Source organism: Chiloscyllium punctatum, chromosome 29, assembly GCF_047496795.1.
Source record: "Chiloscyllium punctatum isolate Juve2018m chromosome 29, sChiPun1.3, whole genome shotgun sequence".
Lineage (NCBI taxonomy): Eukaryota > Metazoa > Chordata > Chondrichthyes > Orectolobiformes > Hemiscylliidae > Chiloscyllium > Chiloscyllium punctatum.
In genome coordinates this window covers 67451331-67475693 of record NC_092767.1, presented here as the reverse complement: position 1 = coordinate 67475693, position 24363 = coordinate 67451331, and the positions used below count along the sequence as shown (strand labels likewise).

At 41.2% G+C, this 24363-nt stretch overlaps 2 protein-coding genes across 3 annotated transcripts in view; both read left to right on the top strand.

Moving 5' to 3' along the window:
* The window catches only part of LOC140454496 (mitogen-activated protein kinase kinase kinase kinase 5-like), a 122884-nt gene extending 104300 nt beyond the window's left edge, over window positions 1–18584 (top strand). For both annotated transcript variants that reach the window (XM_072549295.1, XM_072549294.1), the window contains exons 24-32: window positions 5575–5680; window positions 5915–5973; window positions 7128–7231; window positions 8841–9018; window positions 10567–10635; window positions 11765–11857; window positions 12807–12877; window positions 17263–17318; window positions 18162–18584. In XM_072549295.1, the coding sequence (XP_072405396.1) occupies window positions 5575–5680; window positions 5915–5973; window positions 7128–7231; window positions 8841–9018; window positions 10567–10635; window positions 11765–11857; window positions 12807–12877; window positions 17263–17318; window positions 18162–18300 (875 nt within the window). In that variant the 3' untranslated portion in view covers window positions 18301–18584. The remainder of the gene's footprint in view (window positions 1–5574; window positions 5681–5914; window positions 5974–7127; window positions 7232–8840; window positions 9019–10566; window positions 10636–11764; window positions 11858–12806; window positions 12878–17262; window positions 17319–18161) is intronic.
* A 1713-nt stretch (window positions 18585–20297) lies between these two features.
* The window catches only part of LOC140454495 (cyclin-dependent kinase-like 1), a 59993-nt gene continuing 55927 nt past the window's right edge, over window positions 20298–24363 (top strand). Inside the window, exon 1 of the mRNA XM_072549293.1 lies at window positions 20298–20927. Coding sequence (XP_072405394.1) covers window positions 20760–20927 — 168 coding nt within the window. The 5' untranslated portion in view covers window positions 20298–20759. The remainder of the gene's footprint in view (window positions 20928–24363) is intronic.

Genomic DNA, 24363 nt, shown 5'->3' with positions numbered 1-24363 from the left:
TAAAATCAAACACAGGTTCTTACAGGAGAGAAGTCAGAGAAAGATCAGCGTGGACCTGCTTCTTTGGGTCAGCAGCTTTTACAACACTAATACTAAAAATCAAACTAAACTAAAGGCAAGCTGGGAGAACTGGCCACTCTCCTTTCATTGTGCAAGTGTTTCTTTAAAAACTTGAAAGCCTCTGCCTGAGGCAGTATCTAGTAGATATAATCAAATTGGCTCTAGATTAGATTAGATTACTTACAGTGTGGAAACAGGCCCTTCGGCCCAACAAGTCCACACCGCCCCGCCGAAGCGTAACCCACCCATACCCCTATATCTACCCCTTACCTAACACTACGGGCAATTTAGCATGGCCAATTCACCTGACCTGCACATCTTTGGACTGTGGGAGGAAACCGGAGCACCCGGAGAAAACCCACGCAGACACGGGGAGAACGTGCAAACTCCACACAGTCAGTCGCCTGAGGCGGGAATTGAACCCGGGTCTCCGGCGCTGTGAGGCAGCAGTGCTAATCACTGTGCCACCGTGCCGCCCACTAAAACCCTTCAATCCCAGACTTTTGGTGTGTGTGTCTTTTACGACCTCTCTGGGAAAAATAAAGCCAAGAACAGCATAACCTTATTAAAGGAGCATCATCGCTACAGAATGAAAAGCACAGCAAATCCTCTCACCACCCTGACATGGAAATATATCATCATTTTTACACACTGAGTGAAAAAACTGGAACTCCCTAACAACATTGTGGACTGCAATATCTCAAGAATGTCGTTCTTCATCACCTCAAGGATAATTGTAGATTGACAAGAAAAGGTGACACCCACATCTGATGAACAAACAAAAAAGTCTTTTCCAATATCTCCTCTAATACTTTTCTTATGCCTTTACACCTTCCAAAGATATGATGTGTGAAATTGGATACAATACTCTACATGAGGCCTAACCAGTAATTTAAGAACAAAGAACAGTACAGCATAGAACAGGCTGTTTGGCCCATCAAGCCTGTGCTGACACATGGATACCTTCCTAAACTAAAAACTGCTTTCCTGTACACTGTCTGTATCCCTCTATTCCCTGCCTATTCGTGTATCTGAGAATGTGTTGCTGGAAAACCACAGCAGGTCAGGCAGCATTCAAGGAGCAGGAAAATCAACATTTCAGGCCGGGGCTCCGACTCTCAACTCTGATCTCCAGCATCTGCAGACCTCACTGTCTCCTATTCATGTGTCTGTCAAGATGTCTCTTAAATGTTGCTTAATCATATCTATCTCTACCACCACCTCTGACAATACATTCCAGGCACTTACCACAGTGTTTAAAAAAAAACCTGTGCCTCACATCACTTCTAAACTTTGACCCTTTTTACCTTATACCTTTATCCCTGAGTAATTGACATTTCTACCCTGGGGAAAAAGACTCTGACTATCCATTCTATCTATGCCTCGATAATTTTGTAAACTTCTATCAGGTCGCCCCTCAGCCTCCATTGTTAATGTGAAAACAAACCAAGTTTTTCCAATTTCTTCTCAAAGCTAATAACTTCCAAACCAGGCAACATCCTGGTAAACCTTTTCTGTACTCTCTCCAAACTCACACATCATTCTGGTAGTGTGGACTGTACAACATATTCTAAATGTGGACTGACTGAAGTATTCTACAGCTAATTTTTATCCTCTATGCCCTGACCAATGAAGGCAAGCATGCCATACATCACCTTGACCATTTGTGTTATTGCATTGCCACTTTCAGGGAACTATGGACCTGTATGCGTAGATCTCTCAGTATATTCATGCTTCTAAGGGTTCTGCCAGTTACTGTATATTTCACTCCTGCAACACAACTTCCAAAATGCATCAATTTGTATTTGTCTAGATTAAATTCCATCTGCTGTTTCTCTGTCCAAGTTTCCAGCTACCTTTATCCTGCTATACCTTTTGGCAATCCTTCTCACTGTCTGCAGCTTCCCCAATCTTTGTGTTGTTTGCAAACGTACTAATCAGACTGCCTACATTCTCCTCCTAATCATTTATAATTATATATATAAGCTACAGGGGTCCCAGCAATGATCCCTGTAGAACACCACTGATCTCCAGTCAGAAAAACATCCTTCCACTGCAGCTACTCGGTTTTCCATGATCCAGCCAACTCTGTATCCATCTTATAGCTCACCATGATACCATGTGACTTTACCGTCTCTATCAACCTGCCATGAGGGGCCTTGTCAAAGGCCTTGCTAAAGTCCATGTAGGCAACATCTACTGCCCTGTCCTCCTCCATCATCTTTTGTCAATTCCTCAAAAAACTCAACTAAGTTTGAGGGACATGACCTCCCGCACACAGCGCGATGCTATCTGTTGCTAATAAGTTCATATTTTTCCCAAATGTGAATAAATCCCTAAGAATCTCCAACAATTTCCCTCCCACTGATATAAGGCAAATCAGCCTGTAATTTCCCAGATTATTCCTGTTGCCCTTCTTAAACAAAGGAACATTATTGGCTATTCTCCAGTCCTCTGGGATCTCTCCTGTGACTAAAGAGGTACAAAGATTTTGTGAAAGGCCCCAACAATTTCCTCCCTTGCCTCCTTCAGCATTCTGAGATAGGTCACAATAGGTCCATTGGACTTATCTACGTCAGTGCTTTTCAAAACACCCAACACCTTTTTTAATATCTATATGTCCTAGCCGTCTCTAGACTGACCATCTACTGTGCCTTTTTCCTATGAATACAGACGCGAAGTATTCAATAAGGACCTCACCCACTTCCTCTGGCTCCACGCATAAATTCACTCCTTTGTCCTTGAGTGGACCTACTCGTTCCCTAACTAACCTCTTATTTTGTTCCTTATATATAGTGTTAGGTCTATCAGTGTTACAGTGAAGGATATTTCAATATTATACTGAGGGGTGTGGGATGTATTAATATTTCTTATTAAATAACACCTTGGGACTTTCCTTAATCCTATTTGCCAAGGACTTTTCATGGCCCCTTTTAGCCTTCCTGACTCCTTGTTTAAGTTCTATCTTGCTTCCTTTGCCTCCTTTGAGGGCTTTGTCTGTCTTCAGTATCCTCAACCTTAGGTATGCCTCCTTTTGATGATTTATTGTTGTCACACATACTGATGTACAGTGAAAAGTGTTGTTTTGTGTGCTATACAGGCAGATCATACCATACAAAGTGCATCAGCGTAACAGAAAAGAGTGCAGAATATAGTGTTACAATCACAGAGAAAATGCAGAGAGGGAAATCAAAGTTAACATTTGAGGTCCATTGAAAAGTCTCATAATAGTGGGGAAGAAGCTCTACTTGAATCTGTTCTTAAATGTATTCAAACTTTTTATATCCTCCGCCCAACTGAAGAGAGTGGAAGAGAATATAACCAGTGTGGGAAGGTCTTTGATTATGTTGGTTGCTGTTCTGAAGCAACAGGAAGTTTTTTTTTAGACTCCCTACAGTATAGAAACAAGCTCTTTGGCCCAACAAGTCCACGCCGACCCTCCGAAGAGTATCCAACCCAAACCCATTCCCCATTACACTACATTTACCCCTGACTAATCCATCTAACCTGTTCATCCTGAACACTTTGGGCAATTTAGTATGGCTAATTCACCTAACCTGCACATCTTTGGATTGTGGGAGGAAACCGGAGCACCTGAAAGAAACCCACACAGACAAGGGGAGAATGTGCAAACTCCACACAGACAGTCACCCGAGGCTGGAATCAAACGTGGGTCCCTGGCACTGTAAGACAGCAGTGTTAACCACTGAGCCACCATGAAGTATAAATGGAATCAGTGATGGAAGGCTGGTTTGAACGATGGACTGGATTGTGTTCACGACTCTCTGTAGTTTCTTGCGGTCATGGGAAAAGGAGTTGGCATATTACATTGTGATGCATCTAGATAGGATACTTTGTATGAAGCATCCATAAAAATTGATAAGAGTCTTTATGGACATGCTGAATTTCCTTAGCCTCCTGAGGAAATAGAGACATTGTTGCGCTTTCTTGACAATCACTCTGATGTCGGTGGACCAGGACAGATTGTTGGCAATCATTGCTCCCAGATAGTTGACACTTCCAACCATTGGTGCAGTTAGGGGGCATGCCCTCCACTCCACTTCCTGAAGTCAATGACTAGCTCCTTCATTTACTGACGTTGATGGAGAGATTGTCTTTATACCATGTCTTTTCTGACGAACGTTTACAGAGGTTTCGCAAGTCGTTTTGTTTTTATATGTATATGCAAAGCTAAGGATCTCAAATGTTCTATTAACAGTCTTTTCAACTTTCCAACCAACTTCAAGTGATCAATGGCTTTCTACATATTAAAAAAAAATCAAAGGATCTGGAGATTGCACAGGAAAACAGAAGCTTGAACACACGCACCAGTCGGTTTCGAAACAGTCTCTATCCTATTGTTGTTGAATACTGAATGGACTCACAAACTCTTAGCATTTGCAGTGTTTTTGTTTTTGCGGCTGTTTACCTATTATTTACTTATCTATGCTATTTAATTATATGATCTGCCTGTATTGCTCACAAGGCAAAGCTTTTCACTGTGCCTCGGTACACGTGACAATAAATTCAACTCAAATTCAAATGAAGCACAGATTAGTCATGATCTCATTGAATAGTGGATCAGGCCAAAAGGGCCGAATAGCCTCCTGCTGCTCCTATTTCTTATGTTCAAAAATTTGTATATTTATTTTTCCAGCTCTCAATCACTGCACCCTCTTATTACATTTCTTCATTTAGTTTATATTGACTCACCTCATTCTTCCTACAAATAACTATCACTTCTAATTTTTGTATTAAATTGCACCAGCAATGTCTTTGCCCACATCACCAATCTATGTTTTCTTTTAAGTTTATTTCTCTCTTCCTTACTATTTATTACATTTCACAGTGATGGGTCATCAGCCTTTGAAATTATGCCCTGAATACCCAGGCTGAGGTCATTACTGTATATCAATAAGAGCAATAATCCTAATACTGATCTCTGGGAGGACATCATAATTTACTTCTCTCCAGTCTAATAAATAACAACCGCTCACTACTGTATTCTGGTTTCTGTTGATTCAAGTTTATATCCACACAGTCACTGCCCTTTAGTCCCATGGGCTTTCATTTTGTTGGCAGATGTATTTTGCGGCAATTTTGTAAATCCATTTTTACCATCACTCATCATACTATCCTCACCAAACCTCTCTGTTACTTCATCAAAGAATTCAGTCAAGTTAATTAAACATGATTGGCTTTTAACCAATTGGAGCTGGCTATGATTTAAAATCCATTGTGCATGTACGTGTTCGTGGGAGGGGAAAAGTAGAAGTAAAAAAGGATTAACCATGCCTCCTGGGGAGGAGCCCCTCACTCTCTGTGTGGGTCACATGCAAATCAAGTGTTGAGAAGTTAAATGATGTTGATAAACCTCCATTCTTAGTAATATTGAGGCTCTCTTCCTTCCTTCCATTTGTTGTGGTTGGGTGTGCAGAGGATCCACGGTTTTCTGTGAGGTATTAACATGATGCAGTGGTGGGCCAGGTTAATGTGACTCGCTTGATCTTCCAGGAAAGACACTGCAGTTACACTCACACAGCCTGCTGGGACTGTACGAACAGGCCAAGAAGGAACAGAGGTCAATGGTTCACATACCAACACACCGACTTTTACCCAGGTAAGGGTCCGACCTGGTAGTTGAGGCAAGCCAAAGTGAACGGAGACATTAACTCAATGCTGACTTATTAAATGAAGCAGACAATATATTCGATGGTTTCTTTCTTTTATTGCTTCATTCAGTTCCACTGACAGAGAGAACATAGTCATGTGAGAGAGGGCAGACCTATGGGCAAGAGTAGGGGAGTGGATTAGCATTGTTGTACTTAGACTTATGTTTGCCTGTCTTCTGCAGGAAGAATGCAACAACCAGTAAGATTCCAGACACCAAAGGCTGTAGGAAATGTTCTGTTGGTGAGTAAATTAGGCATGTGCATTGCACCTCTTACCCAATTACCCATTCCTTCACTTAACATTCAAATCACCATGTAACTCCCTATCTACCTCACCCTCAACTCCCAAACATTTCACCCCTCACCAACACCCCATATCCTCAGGAGAAAGTGAGGACTGCAGATGTTGGGGATCAGAGTTGAAAAGTGTGGACTGAGAGCATGGGGGTCGAAAAGAGTGATGCTGGAAAAGCACAGCCGGTCAGGTAACATCTGAGGAGCAGGACAGTCGACGTTTCAAGCAAAAGCTGATAAAGAGCTCCTTGATGCTGCCTGAGCAGCTCTGCTTTTCCAGCACCACACGTTTTGACCTCCATACCCTCAGTCCAACACTGATATATCTCATATCCCATATTGTAAAGCTCTGACATACTGCACAAAACTTGCTGAAACAATGACGTACTCCTTGCTATAACACTGATACAATGCACACCCCTCCCTGTAATGCTGATAGTTCCCAAACCTCTCATCATAATACTAAAACACCCGTCACTGAACATGTATATGAATTAGGAACAGAAATGGGCCACTGGACCTTTCAAGCATGCTCCACCATTTAATAAGAAATACTGATACATCCCACACTCCTCAGTATAATATGGAAATGTCCTTAAGTGTAACACTGATTTTGACCTACACTATAACAGTACAACTGATATACCCTAAGTTTTTCACTTTAACATTGATATACCCAAACATCCTCATAGAAGCAATAATATACTTCATTCCAGAACACTGATATACCCCACACCATAATATGGGGAGGTGGTGGTGCATGGTAATTTCACTGGTCTAGTAATTCAGAGAAATGACTAGTGATAGGATTAGCCTGAGGGTCACCACACCTCAGGTAAGGTTGAGAAGGTGGAACTTTCATAGTGACCTCAGCCAGTACAGAATTTGAACCTAGATTGTTGGTGCCACCCTGCATCACAATCCAGCTGTCCAGCCAACTGAGCTAATTGACCCATATCCCATATCTGACATTGAAAAAACTGATGTACCCTACATTTCTCCGCTGAAATAATGATATATCCCATACCCCTACCCTGTAACATAAATCCCATGCTTCTCTCTGACACTCAGCTGAAATTAACGCAGTTCCTGTTTCCACAGTGCGAAACTCCCCAACAGGATGTTGCTATCTTTGTGGAGCATTGGAGTCCAGTATCGTTCTCTTGCAGTGGTATGAGCCCATGCATAAATTCATGCTCATTAAGGTAAGTGTTCTCACTGTCCTTCTCATCATGAGCTGTTGAACGTCACTGTTTTGCAGTTGAGCTGAAAACCCAACAATCATCGGCTGATTCCCTGTAGGACAGATCCAGAGGTCTTCATTTAGTTCGTATTCAGAGATTTGCAGACTTGTCTGATGTGAGAATTCAGAACAAGGATCATTACCTTAAATTAGAACAAGGCTGTTTGAGAGTAACATCAGGAGGCATATTTGATACAATTGATGATCTGGAACTTAGTTCCCTAAAAGGTTGTTAATGCTATGGGACCAATTGGAGTTTTCAACACTGATCTTTGCTGGGTCACTAAATTTAGTAAATTAAACTAAACTAAATTAACTGATCAGTTAGGCAATGGCAAATAAAAATGAGGGCAAATATTCTACATGGCAATAAAATGGTATCAAGGGATGTTAAGCAACATTAAGAAAGAAGGCAGCCATAATCTAATTGAATGGTTGAACTGACTGAAGGGGGTGAATGACCTACACTATGTGCAAATGTTTTTCTGAATGTTTAGTTTGACTGGGGAGGTGTGTGATTTCTTAACCAAACTGCACAATGGTACTGATTGAGATTTTAGGTCTACAGATACTTTTAAATAGTGAGAGACTGGTCCTCTATGTGCTTTAGTCTCTACCTCAGAGCATCACTTTCCCTTGTTTGGATACCAGCTATATGTCCGTGTAGTTTCCCCAACAAGTCACCAGGGCTCATCGGACCATCGGCCTTGACTTCATTGATTCGTGGAACAGGCTTGAGGAGCTGAATGGTTTCTCCTGTTCCTAAATATCGAAGTCAGGTGACTGATTTCAGGGTGGCTGGCAGTTGTTTTGGCCTTCAAAGGAGTGGGATGACACAGGCCAGAATAATTTCTAACAGCGTCATCTTGTCTCATTTATCTGGACTAAGTTGAACCTTTAAGCTGGGAGGTCTAAGGAAAGAGGTCTGATCCATGGTACCACCCTTGTCCAATTAATGATGCAGACTTACGTCACGTTCCTGATTCTGCATCATTGTGTTTGTGAAGTGGAAAGGGCTTCCTGTCTCCAGGCTTTGTCTGGACAGCAAGGGTATTGCAGACTATTTAAAAAGTGAAGACTTGAGTCATAATCTCCTACTCTTTCTGGCTCAAGCATAAAAGATCCTTTCAACAACTTATTCCTTTTCCCCCTCTTCTTTGAAATATGTCATTTAGTAGATGAGGATCAAGTATCTTGTATATGGGAAGTTCCCCTGGAATTGCAAAATAGCTCTTGAGTTCTAAGTAAGATACTAGCTGTGACTCTCATTGCTGAGCCAAAAGGTGGTTCAAGTCCCATTCAAGAGGATTCAGCATTAAATGTAGGCTGAGACTTCAGTGCAGTATTGAGGGAATGATGCATTGTCAGAGATGCCATCTTTTAGATTGGATGATAAGCTGTGGATCTCGTTATCCTTTCAGCTGGATGTAAAAGGCCCGAAGAAAAATAGTGAAATTTTCTCTGATAATCTGGTCAATATTTACCTCTGAACCAACATCACTCAAAATTCAGGTGCTGATATTGGATCGTACCTTTAGCTGTCCTTGACATTATCCCCTTTTATGTTTCAGCACTTTGACTTTCCACTGCCTAATCCACTTCGAATTTTGGAAACGCTAGTGATTCCAGGTCAGGAGTATCCAATGGTTTGTGTTGGGGTCAGCACAAAACATTCCTCCAACAAGGCTGTAGAATTCCAGACGATAAATCTCAATTCTTCCTCATCCTGGTTCACAGATCTGGGAACAGGTGAGTTACTGTTACAGGTGCTGAGAAAGAAAGTCAAACTCCGTCAGTATAGATCAAAGTCCACAGCCTGTGGATATGGCCTTTTCTGATAAATATATTGCACCTAGTGTATCAAAAGACACTCTAAGAATAAATTTCCCATCATATTATAATTATTCACTGTCTTCAAGGGCAGAAAAGGCTAAATGTAGTAGCCTACTTGTTCTGATCCTGGCAATCTGAAGGTCATTAGTTGAAAATCCACTGCATGAATTGCACTCAATAAAATTAGTTGTCTCTGGTTTAGCTAATACAAATAATAACTGTGTGTGACACCATGTGTGTTTGCTGTGGATTCTGTGTTCTTTCCTGTTCAGTGTCATTGGATTGAACTTGATAATGTCATGAAGTTCTGCTAAAATGTCCAAGGTGGTAGATTTATTTCTGTGAAAAAAAATTTTTTTAAAGCTGCAACAAATAAAATTAAGAGAAAAGAATTAAGAAAACTAATAAAAATACATAATAGTGTTGGTCCAAGGGTGCATTTCACACTCCAGTCCTTGCGATTCCCACTGGTCTTGAAGGTTGTTATTGTACTGGTAGATGCTGCCTGTTCCTTCAGAGTCACCCAGACATAGACAAGATTGCAGAATACATGCAGGAAGCCAGAACAACCCCCCCATAGGCTGAACCCATTGTGACCGTCAGTCCACCATCTTGGTATGTGGTTCTCGTCTGGCTCAGAACAGCTAGAAGTTGACACCAAATATTGCCTTGTCAGTGTTCATACACTCCAAGAATAAATTTCCCATCATATTATAATTATTCACTGACTTCGAGGACAGAAAAGGCTTGGTGACTTTGAACATCATGGTTTTGGCTGTTGTTCAGCTAACTGCACCTCCAGTGGAGATGTGAAGATCAGGGCAAATATTTGTCTTCACCTTCTCTGTATTAATTTGGCAGAGCACATGCTTGTTTCAGATCTTGGACAGGTTTCACTCTAATGAAACCTTGAAAGCCCACCAGGCCCTATGGCAGATTAAACTGCAGGCATTAAAAATCCAGCCCATGGTCTGCCAACCTGGTACGAGTCCTTTCACTTATTTCTACTGTGAACTGTGACAGCATCGTTTTTATTTTTTCCAAATCCACATCTATAGCTAGATGGATAAGTATGGGAACACCAGCAACTGCAAGTTCTCCTCCAAGTCACACACCACGCTGACCTGGACATATATCATCATTCCTTCACTGTCACACGATCAAAATCTTGAAATTTAGCCCTAGCAGCACTGTGAATGCACAAACACTATGTAAACAGAAGTGGTTAAAGAAGGCAACTCACAATAACTTTGTCAAGGGCATCTATAGATGGGCAATAAATGCTAGCCTAACCAGTGATGCCCACATTCTGTGAATTTCAAAACAAATCTTGTTTTAAAATAAGTTAGATTTATGGGGAACGATGGTGAGGTGAGGGCAGAGATTGAAGAGACAATCCTTTTGCTTTTTGAATGTTTCTTCAATGTAAACCAGTTGAAGTAACGCTAAGTTTTCTCACTGCAGCAGCTCTGCAGGAGGAGTTTGTTCACGTGAGTCAACTGGACGAAGACATGGTACTTGTGTGCATTGGCCGTAAGTACAAACACCCTGGACTCACTCAATTTCAGGTTGAGGGTTGTCTGTGGTTACCAAAATGGATAAATATTTCACCAAGAACAGGAAATAGGAACATAGCCAGCTCCAAAGGAGCAGCAGTATCAGCAGCTCACTAGAATAGATATACCAACTGGATGTAAATATTGATATTATAATTATTTCTCTATATATAGCAACCAGCCAATTTTAATTCCACAGGGGATAGATAGAAAATGGGCAATTAATCAGCCAGCTTTACACCTGAGCGTTTGGCATGTCTAGCCATTGTGGTTTATTTGGTGCTTCTAGCAATCCAGTTGAAGCTGCAGGCCCCTTGGAGGGTCAGTCCACAAAGGCCACCTGCAGTGCAACTGCCCATCCCCTCAGAGGGAGACTCTTCACAGCCCCCTTGGAGAGAGCCTCTCAGGGATTCGCTGAGAGAGTCAATCTCTCTGCTGGCCCACTAAGAGAATTTTACAGTGAGGGAAGAATTTAACAAACAAATCGCTCTGCTAAAGATTGAACTGTTTAAATAGCACCTGGTGACACGCAGGAAATCCGATGGTGATGAGGGCAAGGAGGGGTGGCTTTACCGTAAGCTATTGCCGTTTCTGCTGGAACTTTGCACCAGAAATGAAAGCAGCCGGTAAAAGTGCTAACCAAATATGGGTGGACATGTTTAAAGTGGGCAATGATAGAGTGACATCATGTCACTTTTTTTTAATATCACCATAGCAACTGTGGGCCTTAGTAACTGCAGCATCTTAGTGACACCTAAAAGGCTGACAGGAGATATTTCATGTTTTAAATGTTAAATTTCTCTTCCTCGTCAGTGTCGGCAAACATAGGATCATAAATTTTCCCTTCACAGGCCTTCTCCCATGTCTGTCTCTGCTAATCTGGTCAAACTCTACCTCAGGCTGCCGGAGGCTGTAGAACCTGAGATAGCCTTGGAGTATAGCAATGAGGCTGACTCCAGGACAGATGGAATAATCAGTGCAGGGTCAATCAAGCAGCTAGATGTACCCGCTCCAACCTTTCCACCCTTACATTCAGATGCCAGAATTTCACTGAGGAAGATTTGGGCCTTCTCAACTAATTTAAGAAGCTTATTTTCTTTCAACAGAAAATATAAAAATTGTAAATATTCAAGGATACCTCAAGTTGAATAAGGAGCTGGTCCCAGAGGTGACGTTTGATGTTCCAGTGGAATCAGTCGGTAAGGAATTATAAGTTATTTGAAACTTGACTACTTAAGCCTTTATAAGTTTGTGCTTTTCAGGGCTAGTTTTGGGAGGACGCAAAGTGCTCGAAAGTGGAGCATTTTCTATCTCGGATGCCAAGTACATGGGTTAGATACTGAGTAAAGCTTCCTCCATATGCTGTCCCTCTTAATACTCAGATGTGATGATCCCTCCAACTTCATTGTGCATGGCCTATTTACTTCTGTGCACAGTACCTTCACTTTGTACGTGTAATTACACAGGGCACATTGTCTTAAAGTGGACAAGATTGAGTGACCTGCTTGATACTTTCATTATTGTTGCACAGGCATGCACATTTGCAGGTTAGAGGCAACATTCCTTTCAGGCATATGTTAAAAGTCTTAGCAGCTGTGCTTACTTTCCTGAACATTTTCCATTATAAATTATTTTACCCCATTATGTAAATGCGTCAGTCTAATTGGACCCTCCTGCTCATGGAGATTCTGTAATGCCATCTTTGGTGAGGGACATATTTAAGAAGACAATTTCCATAGCAAGCAATGATATTGGAACTTACAGAAATAATTAAATATAAAATAAGAATGGATGTGTTTAAATGTACTATTTATAAATTAAACAGTTTTACACATAATCTATGTATCCTTTAACTGTGACATTTACTAATACTATAACATTTTCCCAGCCACACTTTGCTTATATTGTCTCCATTGCTCTGACTTGCTCCTACAGGAAATAACTGTGGTGAATAGCATAGATACAATTGAGGAGAAACTAGGTAAATACATAAAAGAGAAAGGAATAGACAGATTTGAGAGGCGATTCATGTGGACCATAAACATCAACATGCCAGCCTGAAGGACCTGTCTGTGTTGTAAAGTTTATGAAGCTCACTGTGAGTAGTACCACTGATAATTTGAAAGTGCTTTCTTTTCCCTCATCCAGTCTGCTTCTCCGACAGCGTCCTGGGATTTTGGAAACATGGGATGCAGCGGAAGAGTTTCAGGTCCTGTGAGGTGAGCAGAGTTTTGTTTCAATTACTAAGTAACATGCTGACGATAAGTGACTGTTTTCCTTTCTCTTTTAATGGAAACTGATTGTCAGTGTTGGAATCTGCAAAAGAAGTTTCTGAGAGGTGACTTTCGAAGCATAGAGCACAAATGGAAACCACCATGCCTGTGCAAGTACTTTGAAAAAGCTGTCAAATCCAGTTTAAAGAGTGAGCTAATTTTACAATGAACATAACATGACGAGCTGGGGTAGATCATACAATCCTTTAAGCCTGCTTTATCATTCAATAGGTTGATGGCTGATCTTCTTAATTTACTTTACTCTTCCACCTTATCCCTATATTTCTTTGTAAGTATAAATCAAATAATCTCCGTCTTGAATATGCTCAGTGACTGAGTATCCACAGCTCCCCAAAATAAAGAATTCCAAAGGTGAACTAGCATTTTCCTCAACTCAGTCCAAAATGGCTTACTCCTTATTCTTAGACTGTGACCCGTAGCTCTATCTCAGCCAGGATAAATAGTCTGTCAGCATTTAGTTTATCAAGACATTTAAGAATTTTGTACATCTCATTCTTCAAAATGTCACTAGGCCCATCCAATCAATCTCTCCTCATAGTACTGCACATTTCATTCAATGAATCAATGTACTGATGCCTCAGCATACTCCTCTTAAAACAATATATCCTTCCTTGGGGAAGAAAACCAAAACTGTATACAGTAGAACTCAAAACTTGGAACCGCAGAAGAATCATACTGGACTTGAAACATTTGCATGGCTTTTCTCTGCACAGATGCTGCCGGATCTACTGCATATTTCCAGCATTTTCTGTTTTTAGTCAAATGAAATGCTCATGAAGAGGCACAATGTTTCCATCGCTTGAGGAGAGCAGCTGGGGTACTTGAGGGAGCGTTTGGGTATCTGTGTGAACTGCTGGCCCTGTGCTCACCTGCTTGCACTATTCTATAAGGCAAGAGATGTCTTGTAATGTCAGCTTTTAAAACTCAACCTCCAGAACTGGTCCCTGTCGTCTTCCAGCTCCCACATCCCCTCATTGGGTGAAAACTTACCTCCAAGCCAATATTCTATTTATGTTCCCAATTGCTTGCTGTAGCAGCATATTAAATTTCAAAAGTTTGTGTACACCATCCAAATCCATTCGAACAACAAAATGTAATCATTTTTCACCTTTGAAAAATATTGTCTTTTTCTTAATTTTCCTTATCAATGTGGATAATTTCCCATTTCCCCACTTTACTCCATCTACACAATCCTCAGTGACTCTGGTTAGCACAGCTGCCTGGCAGCACTGGGGTCCCAGGTTCGATTCCAGCCTCAGGCAATTGTCTAGGTGGAGTTTGCACATTCTCCCCATGTCTGTGTGGGTTTCCTCCGGATGCTCAGGTTTCCTCCCACAGTCCAAAGCTGTGTAGATCAGGTGAACTGGCCATGCTAAATTGCCCATAGTGTTAGGTGCATTAGTCAGAGGGGAAGTAGGTCTGGGTAGTATCGCTTCAGAGGGTTGGTGTTGGGCTGAAGGGCCTGTTTCCACACTGTAAGTAATCTAATCCCACCCACTTACTTTAACTGACAATATCCTTTGCAATCTTTAAGTAGTTGTGTAAGAAATAATTAACCCACCATATATTTACATGAAACTGAGGACGTAGAATTTGGAACAGGAGCTCAATCTAGACAAGGTAACTCTTAGGACTGATGTTAGAAAGTGCTTCTTCACTTAGAGATTAGGATATGGAAGGAACTTCCAGATACAGATTTGAAGAAAAACTTACTGCAGTAATTGAAGAAAGCCTTGTGAAAGGGGAAGTCTGACTTGGGCGTAAAGATTGAAATTATAAACACGTATTGATTACTGTAGGCTGGAATTCTCTTGACTTGTTTTGCCTAATCAACTCGTTCAGGGATGTTACCAATTAGAGCAAGTGGGACTTGAACTGGAGTCTCGGTCTAGGGGTATCACTGCACCACAAGAGGATCCTTGGAATTTTCTTGATGAAAGGAGATTAATGGTGAAAAGGCTACAGTATTTAAAGATAATCAATAAATTTCATAAGATAGACTGAGAGAAACAATTTCCTGCATGGGTGAGTCCAAAACAAAGGGGTAGAACCTTAGGTTTAGACCTTGGTCATTCACAATGATATGAAAAAGCAATTCTTCATGCAGAATATTGATGAAATCAAAATTCACTCCCCAAAAGTGCTGCTGAGGCTAAAGAAGAATTTAAAGATCAAAACTGAAATTAATAGATTGTTTTAGGCAGGGTATTGAGATGTAGAATCAAGCATAGTAATTGAAGTGCAAATCAGCCATGCTGTAGTTGAATAGTGGAACAGGCTGAAAGGACTGAACGTCCACTTTCAGTTCCAATGGAAATCCAGCTCCATAGGAGGAGGCAGGATAGTGGATAAACCTCAGCTTTACCATTTACACTAAGTGCTATGTATATTCCCAGGGCCAGACAGACTGAATTGTTTGTTCTTTTTACTGTTCTTACTGTTCTAAGTTTATGTGGGAGCTTCTTGTTCAGCAACGATGAATGCCTGGTTAGACAGCTTTGTCATTTGTGGGTATGGGTTATTGAAGTAACAAGGTTTCATCCAGTTTTCACTCAAAATTATATGATTCCAAGTCCAGTGAGCATGAGCACTCACAGGAAGAAATACAACTAATGTCACCATCTGTAATCACTATTTTATTCACTGACATAAAATCATGTCCAGATTCAATCTGATCACAGATTGTTCAGTCATAACAAACTGTCACAGCAGAAGAGAGGAGTCAGTTGTTTGGGACAATGGAAAGTGGTGTGGCGAGAAGTTTCAGCAGCAGTGGGAGAGGCTGTGAATTGGGAAGAGGAGGTCAGTGGGGAAAGGGAAAGAAAGTATTGAAGACGTGAACTGGAAAGGGAGCAGAGTGAATGCAAAGAAGGTGGGTGGGGGAAAGAGGATATATGGGGAAAGGTAAATTGACTGGATAGGATGAGACTTGGATAGCAAGAGGATGGGCGGAGCATGAGTCAGAAATAAGCTAGGGAGATGATTGGGTAGAAAGAGATGTAAGGGAGATGGTTTGGTGGAGACACGAACTGGGAGCATATAGATTAGGAGAGCGGATCAGGTGAAAAGAAATGAATGGAGTTGATAATCTAACAGTAGTATTAATTAATGGTATTACTTGTTATTTGATAATATTATTCAGCAGTTCAAAAATAGATACAAAAGGTGAAGTCACAAAGTATCAGAGGTGAGCTGGCAAGATGGATACGGAATTGGCTCAGTCATAGGAGACAGAGGGTAGCGGTGGAAGGATGCTTTTCAGAATGGACAGTTGTGACGAGTGGTATTCCACAGCATTCAGTGCTAGTACTTCTGCTGTTTGTGGTCTACTCAATGATTTAGAGGAAAATGTGGCTGGGCTAATTAGTATGTTCATGGACAATACAAAGATTGGTGGAGTTGCAGATAATGAGGATTGTCAGATGATGTAGCAGGTTCTAGATCAGTTGAGGCATGGGCAGAAAAATGGAGTTTAATCCGGACAAAGGTGAGGTGATGCATTTCGGAAGTTCAAATTCAGGTGGAAATTATATGGTGAATGGCAGAACCCTTAGGCATACTGATATGCAGGGGGATCTGGATATGCAGGTCCACAGATCACCTGAAGGTGGCAGTGCAGGTAATAAAGGTAAAAACGGCTTATGGCATTCTTGTCTTCATTGGAAGGGGCATAGAGTATAAGGATAGGCAAGTTATGCTGTGGCTTTATATGACTTTAGTTAGGCCACACTTGGAATATTGTGTACAGTTCTGGTCATCACACTTCCAGAAGGATATGGATGTTTTGAAGAGGGTACAGAGACTGTTTAACAAGAGATTGATTGGTATGGTGGATTTTAGCTATGAAAAAAGATTGGATAGACTGGGTTTCCTTTCACTGGAATGCAGGAAATTGAGGGGCGATCTGATAAAAGTTTATAAGATTGTGAATGGCACGGATAGAGTGGAAAGTAAGAGGCTTTTTCACAGGTTGGAGGGGTCAATTACTTGGGAACAAAGGTTCACGGTGCGGGATGGCAAGCTTAAGAGATGTGTGAGGCAAGATTTTCACACAATGGGTAGTGAATGCTTGGAATGCACTCCCAGAGGTGATGGAGGTAAACACACTTGCAGCATTCAAGAAGCACCTGGACAAATACGTGAATAGAAGGATATGGATCCTGTAAGTGAAGACAGTTTTAGTATGGTAGGGCAAAATGTATCAGCAGCACAGGTTTGGAGGGCCAAAGGGCCTGTTCCTTTGTTGTGTTGTTCTTTGTTTTTAAATAATCAGAAAAATGACTCAAAACAATATTGCTATTTATTTACAGATTTTTGAGGAGAAATCAGAACACAGTCGACTTTATCGTTTTTTGGGAGCTGACAGGTAAGAATCTTCAAAAGTAGTCATGTTCTGCACTGAGTCCTATTGCTTTGCTACATGACCTTTGGGAAACCTTGACATTATGCAGCTTGTCTTTCTGTAATTCTCGATAAAACAGCCCTTCGGGCCATCTCAATAAAAACAAACAAAGCCATAAGATTGTTCAGTAAACTGCTGTATATCTGTGGCAGTTGTCAAAGATTGAGAGTGCTAAATCTGTGTCACAGATCACTAAAATTGCAACCAGAGAACTAAATTTGGCTTAGGAATTGAATACTATGGAAATGAATGGCAAGTCTCTTGATCCAATAGGATTATATAGGATGGAAGTTAATGGGAAGTATTTTGATCAGTTGGGATTCTGTATATGGGGACTAAGTGAGATGAGATTTGGCTTATTTTGGGTTTCAGTACAATACAACTAATGGATAAAGGTTTGGTCCATCTAGAATTCTGTACATTGGGATTCTGTACAATGGGAATAAATAGGGAAGGGGAGGGCAATTAAAATTCAATGCATTGTGGTGAGTGAATGGAGAAGCATTGAATTTCCAGATAACTAATCAGGTTTGTTGGTGGTCCAGTAGTTTGTTATAACCCTCTGTTCATGTTAGCACATGAAGAACAATCATTTAGGGAATGTATAAGTGGATGCCTAATGCTATGGATGTATCATAAACTTTCTACAAATGATGCGAGGCAAGTGTCAAAATGTTGGTGAGGTCTGGACACAAACAAATATTTCAATTCAGTGGCAAACATCACAGTCAGTTTTAGCCGTTAGGAGGGTCTCTCAAGGGAAAATAATGTTGTGACATTGATGATATGTTGTATTTTTGTTTAAAGCTGCAGACTGGTGATCTTTGAAACCAGGCTGGTCGATGACCCCACCTCCCACAGCAATCTCTACACTATGCAAGTGCCAGAGAACCCGTTGTGCAAGATGGGAGCCGTGCACTCAGATGGGGCCACAGCCCGTCAATGACGCCATTCTCATGGACAAAACAGGATTTTTAGCAGCAGGACAAGGCTTAAAAGAGAAGATATTTAATATTGCTGATCACTCTGCATACTGTGTTGGGTGTGGGTTAAAGGTTTGTCCTTGACTGCTGAATTTGCATTACAGTTTGGATGTGTCCTTGTATAATAGCAACACCTTCTAATTCAACACCATGTAAAGCTTGAATGATGAATATTCTAAAGTAGAATTGAGAAATGAATTCATTGATATTTCTATAAATAAATAAATTTATTTGATGTGATACAGTACATCTTCTTTGGTGCAGTGACTTCAATCCAGAGTTTAGTCAGTTTGCCAGGCTGTGATTTAAATCTATTAAATGGATATACTTAACACATTGGCATACCCCAATCAGAAAGGCATGTCCAAAAAACACCACAATCAACAATTCTGTTCCCCTCCCTGTCAATTTTGAACAATTAGGTTGAAGCAAGTTGTTTGCAAACTCAGCACCCTACTTAACCACTAGCTACACTTGTTCACATCTTCTCTATTTTCAAGTCTACTTACATTTACCTCTATCTCCACCTTCCCTCATCTGCTACTGAAAATCTCATCCTTGCCTTTATACCCTTCAGATTAGATTATTCTAATACTCTCTTGGTCAGCCTCTGGCCATTTGAACTTCACTTGGCAGTGGTGTCAGTCAATGTAGGTGAACCTGTGCTGCATTCACATTATCTTACTGAAACAGATACATTTTGGGAAATATCACACTCGCTGTGTTAACAAGGCTATTAAACGGAATCTGTCAGTGTTTGTGGGCAATGTACAAATCAGTTATTTCAGTTAGTTCATAACATTTATCAACTGACTGTTTTCCCTTCATATATTCACAGGGCCAAATACTTAAAAACAGCCTCCAGCTGGATGTCTGGTAGGGGTAGGATTCTTCAGGGGAACAAGTCACTCAACAGTAAGCAGCCTCACTGTCATGTCAAAAACAGAGACCCTGAATGGGTTGACTACAATTCTTTTTTTAGTGTGTTGCTGGAAAAGCAGAGCAGGTCAGGCAACATCCCAGGAGCAGGAAATTTGACGTTTTTCCTGCTCCTCGGATGCTGCCTGACCTGCTGTGCTTTTCCAGCAACACATTCTGGACTCTAATCTCCAGCATCCGCAGGCCTCCCTGTCTCCTACAGTTCTTCTTAGGCATCCCTCAGAAACAAGAATAACATGCTTCCACCCCAATTAGATTAATTCAGAGACGGCAACTAAATCCAATTTGCCATCCGCAGACTCCCCAAACGTTGCTGCTTGATGGGTGGGGAAAGTGAGTTGTTTGGAGGTTTGTACACTCCTTTGACATGTCCGATTCTTGATGAAGGGCTCCTGCCCGAATCGTCGATTCTCCTGCTCCTCGGATGCTGCCTGACCTGTGCTTTTCCAGCACCACACTCTCGACTCTGACCTCCAGCACCTGCGGTCTTCACCTTCTCCATGTCAGCTTCACCTTTGCATTTTTTCCGATGAAGTCTCCCTATGTGAATAGTGCCTTCCCGAGTGAATCCTGTCTGTTTTGGTATTTCCATAACACCACTTTGCCGAAACAACTCCAACGGGTGAGCTTTTCTTCCCCCTCAGCTGCATTTTGAGTAATTCTAACAGTTAACTTCAGTTCAATCCCTTTCCTCGTGCCTCAGTCTCAGATAAATCCTACTCCCTGCCTTTTGTCGCCAGATCAATTCTGACTCTCTGCTCCCTCTCTCCAGGTAGATCCTATTCCTCCCGCCCACTGTCTCCAGGTAAATCTTATTCCCCGCTCTTTTATTTGGATTAAAACCTCCCTCCTCTTTCCAAAGATCATTTTCTTCTCCCTGAATTTTGCCTGTAAAATGTAACCAACTGAAGTGACCTATCAACGCCCACAGTTATTCGCACGTGCCCACAGCCTCCAATAGTGATCAACGAAGGCGGGGCTCGGGCTGTTGCAGGACGCACGTGATCGTGATCGGGTTGGGAAAGGCGGATTGACAGGTTTGGAGTTAGAGCAGGTTGGAGGGACAGGGTAGTGGAGTGAGGGTAAACAAACGGAGGTGGGATCCGCCAAGGAAGGGATCGTTAAAACCTGCCTTTAAAGGGAGAGACAGCAATAGAATAAAAGACGCAGAGAGAGGATAGTAGCAAAGAGAGAAAAAGATGGCAAGAGAGGAAGGTGAGAAACCGGGAGAGTAACAAAAGGAGAATGGAAATACAGCAATCGAGAGAAGAGAAAGGTAGATCAACAGAGAGAAATCGCTACAGAGAGGAACTGTGATAACTGGAAGTCAGTGAAGTAGCGCTCGATAAACATTTTTTAAAAATCAGATTGATCTTTGAATTAAAAACATATTTTCAACTGAAAATCAGAAGCAGAAAAAGCAAATTTATAGTCTTTGCTTTGGAGACTTTGGCGTTTGTGAAGCTGGGACTCTGCCAGCGAGATGGAGAAATATGAGAAGCTGGGTAAAATCGGGGAAGGCTCCTATGGGGTAGTGTTCAGGTGCAGGAACAAGGACACAGGTCAGATTGTGGCCATCAAGAAGTTTGTGGAGTCGGAAGACGATCCTTTGATAAGGAAGATTGCTTTGAGAGAGATCCGAATGCTAAAGGTAAAGTTGCATTAACTGCTACATTTAGTTGGTTTCTAGAGATTCAGAAATTGTCCTTCCAGAAGGGAATATATTCTAACTTCCTCCTAAATCCAGTTCACTCGGCACATTTGTACTCTATGACCTGCACTGACTGGTTCCTGGGCTAACAAAAAAGTAATTTCAAAATTCTCATTCTCCTGTTTAAATACTACTTCTGTTGCACCCTCCCAATCTATATAATGTTCAATGACCTGAGAATTGTCTAGATTATTTTCTACATTGGAACACTTCAAACAAATACTTCAGTGGTAGTGAAGGGTTTTTTAAACAGTTGCCTGGTGGTCTGAAAGGTGTGACTATATTTAAGTGTTTCTTGTAAGGAAAAAAACACTCCTTTTGCTCCACCATTACCTTCAGGCTCTTAACTCTGGAAATCTGTTATGAAACGGTGGCACGGTGGCTCAGTAGTTAGTACTGCTGCCTCACAGCACCAAGGACCCGAGTTCAATTCCAGGAGTTTGCACGTTTCTCCCTGTGTCTGTGTGGGCTTCCTCTGGGTGCTCCGGTTTCCTCCCACAATCCAAAGATGTGCAGGTCAGGTGAATTGACCATGCTAAATTGCCCATAGTGTTAGGTGTATTAGTCAGAGGTAAATGTAGGGGAATGGTTCTGGGTGGGTTACTCTTTGGAGGGTCGGTGTAGACTTGTTGGGCCTGTCTCCACACTGTAGGGAATCTAATCTAATCAAAATCTTTGTGACTACTCAATGTTACCACTTCAATCAATTTTCTGGATACCTGTCCCAATGTCTCCTTTATCTTGGTGTCAGAATTTGTCTAATTACAAAAAAAATCTTGAGACTTATGTTTGACGGTTTAAAAAAGGAAAGACTTGAATTTGCAACATGCTTTACACTATACTTCTGTTGTGTAGTTCTTGTTGGTAAGTAGGAAATGGGGTTGTCAATTTGTTCAAAACCAGATCTCACTAACACTCATTAAGTATGCGATTGTATATATGATTTTGGAATGAGGATTAAGTATTAGGAACAACATTGGGGAGGACTGTTTTTGAGTAGTATCTTAAAATATTTTAAGTGTGGGTAATGGGGCTTCAGTAGAATGCCTCATAGGTATTTTATAAGTGCGGCTCAACCCGTTGCTCCTGTGTTATTTCTGCATTAAAGAATGTGAAATGCTTTTGCTAACAGAAGTGGATTGTATCATTGGGATTGCAAGAATGTATCGACATCAATCACCTAGTTCCCTGGGAGAGGGAGGCCAGCCCAGGAGCTGTCAATAGCTACAATCAGGTGGAAGGCATCCATCATCCTGCTGAAATTCCCTCACTTGTCTAACTAATGCTCACCACTTGCCCATGTCGATTTGTTGTCTCTGTACTTGCAGAATTCTACTTTGTGCATCTGTTAACTTAAGGCGACAACTGTGTGTCAGAGTATGGAACACTCAGCTGAGTCAGAATGTTAAGCATTGTTCACTGCTTCTGAAGACACTTGAGCAAAATCCAGGCTGACAATGTGCAATACTAGTGAGGGAGTATTATAATATTAAGTATGTGATTTTACTGATGCAAATGGACCCATCTGCCTTCTCTACAGGATGTAAAAGAATCCATAACATCATTTCAAAAATGACCAGGGAATTCTCCCTGATATCCTAGCCAATATTAATCATTCAACAAGTGATATAAAACAGACAATCTGTTCTTTCACTGCTTATGGGATCTTATTGTCTGCAGGTTGGCTGCTGCATTTTGTTTGTTACTGTCATAGCTCTGACTTAAAAGTATTAATTGGCTGTAAAACCATCGAGACATACTGAGGTCATGAAAAGATCTGTACAAATGCAGGGTTTCAAGTAAGTCCTGTAATGCCTTTTTCTTTGTTTCTTGTAATGTCTTAGTTTACTATGATGAGTGGTTCATGATGAACTGATCCTCTGCTTCTTGTTATCTGCTTCACGAGATTTGAGCATATTTATGCAAACTGAAGTATGACTAAATTTTCAGTTTGTGCCAACTGGGTGTAACATTGTCTCACAATTCTAAACTTGGGAATACAGTGAACCTCTACTGAGTCACCAAATACTAGGAGTGTATCAGCTCTAAACTGCCCCAATCAGAAATTAATTGATGAAGCCACACATTCCTCCTTACATTAGATTAGGTATCACCTGAGTACCTCACCATTGCTCCAACTAGGGTATAGAATGTACTTCCACCCAAGCTTGAGCTGCCTCCTTTCCAAAGAATGTCTGAATTAATGTTTGCCACCAAAGTACAAAAATTAGACAAAAAAGAAAATTATTTTTATTCATCCTCATAGGATGGCAGGTGGGACTTGAGCCCATAGGTAGGGACACTACTACTGTGCAACAAGAGTTCCAAAATTAGATGTACATGCTTTTTCTGAAATGTAATCCTCAAATAGTGTTTCCTAACTCAGTGCAAATAATTGGTCAGAATTTTGAGTATAGGAGTTGGGATGTCATGCTGCAGCTGTACAGGACATTGATGAGGCCAGTTTCAGAATACTGTATACAGTTCTGGCCATTCTGTAGGAAGGATGTTGCCAGCAATGATGCCTGGGTTCAGTTCCCATCTGCTCTAGAGGTGTATAATAACTTCCTTGAACAGGTTGATTAGAAAGTATCTATAATGTTTTGCTGTTATGCTATCAAAATAATATCATTCACAAACTAAGAAAAATAAATTTATTTAAAAATGGATGTTGCCAGCAATATCCTTGAGAGGGTGCAGAAAAGATTTACAAGGATGTTGCCAGCACCGGAGGGTTTGAGTTATAGGGAGAGGCTGAATAGTCTGGGCATTTTTCCCTGGAGTGTCAGAGACTGATGGGTGATCCTTTATAGAGATTTATAAAATCATGCCGGGCTTAGATAGGGTGAATACCCAGGGTCTTTTTCCAAGGGTGAGGGATCCAAAATTAATGGGCTTAGATTTAAGGTGAGAGGGGAAAGATTTAAAAAGAACCTGAAGGGTAACTTTTTTGTGCAGAAGGTGGTGCGTGTATGGAATGAGTTCCCAGAGAAAGTGGTGGAAGCTGGTATAATTACAACATTTAAAAGGCATCTGGATGGGTATATGAATAGGAAGAGTTTAGAAGAATATGGCCAAATGCTGGCAAATGGCACTAAGTCAGATTGGGATGTCTGGTTGGTGTGGACGAGTTGGACTAAAGGGTCTGTTTCTGTGCTGCATGACTAAATAGATTTCACTTCTGAGGGGCTATCCACCCACTTCATCTCACACCTTCTGAAATGCCCTATTTCAATTCTCTCCTCAGAATTGTCCTTCCTCCTACTTTGCAATCTTCTCCCAGACAAAATCTGCAAATCTCCACAGCAAATGGAAAATAGATTAATTACCAACATGTCCTATCACTTAGACAAGCTATTCCTTCTGCATGAGAACA